Source organism: Octopus bimaculoides, chromosome 28 (assembly GCF_001194135.2).
Source record: "Octopus bimaculoides isolate UCB-OBI-ISO-001 chromosome 28, ASM119413v2, whole genome shotgun sequence".
Taxonomy (NCBI): Eukaryota; Metazoa; Mollusca; class Cephalopoda; order Octopoda; family Octopodidae; genus Octopus; species Octopus bimaculoides.
Genome location: NC_069008.1, coordinates 17,398,428 through 17,403,701, shown reverse-complemented (window position 1 = coordinate 17,403,701; position 5,274 = coordinate 17,398,428). Strand labels below are relative to the sequence as shown.

Below are 5,274 nucleotides of genomic sequence, written 5' to 3'. Positions count from 1 at the left end.
GGGGGGGGGGGAGGAAGGTGGGCGCGGTTACAGGTCACATGTTCCGATGCCTGTCATGTGTGTGTGTACGACCATGTGAGGAGCGTGTCGCCATATGCGTGCCTATATTTACAGAGACAGGTGCATTTGTGTGTGTATGTGTGTGCGTTTATGCTTGTGTGTGTTTACGTGTGCATGTGTATGTGGATAGTGAAGTGTGAGATTGTGTATGCTTTTGTGTGTGTGTGTGTGTGTGTGTGTCTTTGCTTTTGTTTGTATCTCTCTGTCAACATATGCTTAGGTGTGTTATGTAATTATCTACAGATGTATTATGTAGTGTATATATATATATATATATATATATATGTATGTATGTATGTATGTATGTATGTATGTATGTATATAGTTTGCCTCTCTCTTACTCTTTCTCTAATATATATGTCTTTATATATATATACACACATACACACACACACATATATATATACACATATACATAAAAATATATATATGTGTGTATGTATATATATATATGTATGTATATATATATATATATCTATATATATATATATCTATATATATGTGTGTGTGTGTGTGTGTGTGTGTGTGTGTGTGTGTGTGTGTGTGTGTGTGTGCGTATCAACTGTTACTAAACATGTCTAGAGTGCTTAGGGCACTTACGTTGCTAGAAATAAGAGCTCTTATTCCTAGTCATGTTTAGTGACAACTATAGTTTTCGCTTTTGGTAATACATTGCACACAACTGTCTACATCTATCTATCTATCTATCTATCTATCTATCTATCTATCTATCTATCTATCTATCTATCTATATCTATATATATTTGAAGAAAAGCAACAAAAATTCATTAGGTTATAGCAGTACGTACGTTTCGTACAAACTTCATTTATTTATGTAGTGAGAACACTACATAAAATGTGCAATGAAAATGTACTCCTCAGCTGCATAATGGAAGTTCATTTCAGAAAGTCATTTTGTAAGTGTGTGCAAAAACAAGAATAGGAGATGAAGAAAATACCATCTTGACTGGGCTGTTGATCCAGAAAAGAAAGACAGCAATAAAAGTCTACATCACATGCACAGTTCACAGAATAAAATCCTCAAAGATTTTGAGATCTTGAATTAAAATATGAATAATTTAGAACTGGAAATTTCAGGCAAGTTGATATTAAAAAAAGAAATCAATGTAAATTTGTTCATGTTTTGCAGCCAAATCAACAGAAACGGTCAAATCCAAAGTGCCAGCCAAACTTCATGAACAAGAAAAGGAACTGGAAGACTTAGCGAAACTGCAAAAGGAGAAGGTCAACCATGCAGTGTTGCAGTCTTCGAGTGATATAAAAATTGTTGAGAATAATGGTAAATCAGAGAAGACATTAAAGACTACGGATAATGGTAAGTTTCTGCTCTATTCAGTTCCATGTTCTCCAATCAATAATGTTCACTTTAGTAGGGAATGATCAACAGATTAGTCTGCTTGTGGCTGAGTACTCCATAGACACGTGTACCCTTAACGTAGTTCTCGGGGAGATTCAGCGTGACACAGAGTGTGACAAGGCTGGCCCCTTTTAAATTACAGGTATGACTCGTTTTTTTGCCAGCTGAGTGGAGTGGAGCAATAAAGTGAAATAAAGTGTCTTGCTCAAGGACACAGTGCACTGCCAGGAATCGAACTTATGTCCTTACAATCATGAGCTGATTACCAAAGAAGACAGCTGGAGCCTGGTGCCAACCTCAGGCTTACCAGCTCCTATCAGGCCGTGAAAAGCTGATGTTAAATGAAGATGATGATGATGATGACAATAATGATGATGGTGATGATGATGGTGATGATGATGATCTACAAATTATTTATTAAAGCAGATGAAAACCTAATAAATCTTTGTGTTTATTTAATTATAATAAAGTATTTTACTGCAATTGGAAGTTTTTCTTTAATGGAATTCTTTGAATTTTTTTAAATGGTGTCTTTCTTTTTGTGTTACATCATTGTTTTGAGTTGGAATCAATTATTTATGTAAGTTTGAGACATGCCAATATTAATTTGCGATACCTTTGGTTTATCTACTTACACACACACACACACACACACCCACCCATTCTATGTTATATCTTTTTCGTTATCCTAGTTATCGATGGCAACAATGGCAAAGTCGTGTCTTCTGTGAAAAAAGTGAGGAAGATTGGAGTGGCCAAAGGAAACAAGCCCAAAGTAGAAGCCAAAACAGAAGTTGATATACCCGCTGAAGGTATTCACAACACTTTCCAAGACAATCTGTTTGAGGATGATCGGCAAGAGGAGAAAAAAGCTGCTTTCAAGAAGGTACGTGAGATTATAGATTACATCAGATAGAGATAATCCATTGTTTTAATACCACCGGTGCCACCACCACCATCATTGCTTGGCCCTTCAGAGCTTTTAACTGATCCATTTTTTTAACACTTCATTCGTAAAATGAATCCATGGCCAGATTTAGCCCAACCCATTCCCTAATCTTGTGATATCCACTTCTGTCCCCATAGACCTATCAGGAATAATACGCAGAGAAGAATGGATGGATAGAAGGATGGATATATAGATATGTATATATATATATATATATATATATATATATATCTGTATACATTTGCAAAAGCAGCAGCAGCAGAGGTGGTGGTGGTGGTGGTGGTGGTGGCAATAATGTTGATGATGATGATGATAACTATTCTATGTTGCTGTTCTTACCAAAATCCTACTGTCTTTTACAGAGTTTACCAGAAAATGCAGCTTTTGAAGAATCCCTCGTTAACAGCCCAGAAAATGATATCAAGGACTTGATCAAATCTTCAGAATCTATAGCAAAATATCTCTTGGAAACCGGACGTTTTGATAAACTCGACCAGTCTCTCCGGGATGTTGTCAGAATTGGACTGGTACGTTTCTTTTCTAACCCTATTTTGTCTTAAGTGTCTGCAAAGACAGTAGTTCTTGTACATCTGTAAGACCAAGGTTCTTGTATAACCATGACACCACAGTTCTTGTAAGTCAGCAAGATTGTAGTTCTTCTTGTATGTTTGTAATTTATTCCAATGGGACATTTTTAGGTTGGTAGGTAACTTCAGTTTCATGGCCTTGAGTCAGATATCTCCCTCAACCATACAAATTATCAGTTTGTGGGAGTGAAGACCTGTTGAGCATATTGTACTGTATGTAGTACAGGTATGGCTGTATGGTTAAGACATACCATTCTCAAATATGTAGCTTTGAGTTCATTCCCACTGCACAGCAACTTAGGCAATTATCTTCTACTATAATCCCAGTGTGATTAATGCCTTGTGAGGAAATTTGGTTGATGGAGAGTGACAGAATCCCATCATATAAATATATATATGTATGCATGTATGTATGTATGTATGTATGTATGTATGTATGTATGTATGTATGTATGTATGTATGTATGTATATATATATATATATATATATATATATATAAAGATAGATAGATAGATATTGATATATATATTTATATGATGGGATTCTGTCACTCTCCATCAGCCAAATTTCCTCACAAGGCATTAATCACACTGGGATTATAGTATTTTCTGTGTTTCCATTTTTCTCCATTTTTTTTTTCTCTGTTGTGCAGATGTCAAAGACAGAAGCCAGTGAATATAAGAAAATGGTCTTGGAATATTATGAGAAATTGGTTGAATTAAGAGAAGCTGAGGAATTACAGAGTAAAGTAAGTGTCGGAATGTGGCGCTTCATCATCATCATCATCATCATCATCATCATCATTGTCATCATCATCATCATCACCATCATCACCATTCGTCCTCTTTACAATCCTCAAATCAAACGGACATGATGGATCAACTAGTTGGCAACTTCACTTTTCCTTATCTATAATCTGTCTGGTCTATTATTTTCTAACTTCTTGTCCATTTGATTAGGCAAGTCCTACAAAGGAGTAAAGATTGTTTGCCAACATAACATGGCAGTCCTGGTTTAGGACGAATGTTGCTGTAATTTTAGCCCCAGGAGACATCGTTTCCAGCTGGCTATACGACACGATCTGTGTCCTTATATTTTCAAACAAGGGAATCTAGCACCCCAACTCAGCTCAAAACAACCCGGAAATCACAATACACAGATATTGTTTTGGGCTGAGTGGGGGTGCTAGATTCCCTTGTTTGAAAATATAAGGACACAGATCATATCGTATAGCCAGCTGGAGTCGATATCTCCTGGGGCTAAATTACAGCAACATTTGTCCTAAACCAGGACTGCCATGTTATGTGTTGGCAAACAATCTTTACTCCAAAGTACTGTTGCTGAATATCTCTCATTCTGGGATTTAAAAATAGTAATTTTCTCAGTCCTACGAAATTTTACATTCCTCTGACTCCAGGACTCTTTCGACACGACCATTGCACCATGTGTTTCCATCTTGAAATCCCAATTTCTGGCATAGTTCCCAGAGCAAAACTTTTACAACCTGATTGTGCCTCCATTACTTACATTCCTCTTGTGCATTATTATTATTATTATTATTATTATTATTATTATTATTATTATTATTATCATTCTCTCCATCTTTCAGTTGAACGCCCCTCCCTTGGACTATGCTGAACAAGACTATGTGATGCCATTCAACGGTGCTGGTGACACGCTGGACAACAGGGTCTACCCATACGGTCAGGTGGACAGCGCTTCAGAGGACGGCAGTCGCTACGAGGACAGCAACGAAGAAGACAGCTACCCGATCGACCCCAGCGTCAACTCTCAGTCCGAATACGTCGACATCCCAGCCGATGCTATTCAACAGTCTTACAGCAGATTCCCAGACATGAAGCAGGAACTCGTTCCAGTCAGTCGCGAAGAAGAGCCACAAGAGAAGAGTGATTGGCTGACAGGACTTTTGGAACAAGCAAACTATGGAGGTGACTAGTTTTGACGGTCATGTCAATTATCGACAGGGGTGGACAGAGAGACAGATTGACAGGCAAATAGACGTACCATATTTAAGGGTGTAAAGAACACAGTTTGGGTATGAAATAGAAAATACGTATAGACGTGGGTGTGTGGTAAGAAGCTTGCTTCCCGATCCAACATGGTTCCAGGTTCAGTCCCACTGCGTGACATCTTGGGCAAATATCTTCTACTATAGCCTCGGGCCAACTTAAGCCTTGTGAGTGGATTTGATAGATGGAAACTGAAAGAAGCTTCTCGTGTATATATATATATATATATATATATATATATATATATATATATATATATATATATATAT

The 5,274-nt window shown here is 37.1% G+C and overlaps 1 protein-coding gene across 1 annotated transcript in view; it reads left to right on the top strand.

Annotated features, from left to right (window-relative positions):
* LOC106867522 (uncharacterized) overlaps positions 1-4,956 on the top strand; it is a 20,733-nt gene extending 15,777 nt beyond the window's left edge. Inside the window, exons 2-6 of the mRNA XM_014912417.2 lie at positions 1,211-1,396; positions 2,131-2,324; positions 2,750-2,914; positions 3,628-3,723; positions 4,585-4,956. Coding sequence (XP_014767903.1) covers positions 1,211-1,396; positions 2,131-2,324; positions 2,750-2,914; positions 3,628-3,723; positions 4,585-4,932 — 989 coding nt within the window. The 3' untranslated portion in view covers positions 4,933-4,956. The remainder of the gene's footprint in view (positions 1-1,210; positions 1,397-2,130; positions 2,325-2,749; positions 2,915-3,627; positions 3,724-4,584) is intronic.
* Positions 4,957-5,274: the final 318 nt, after the last annotated feature.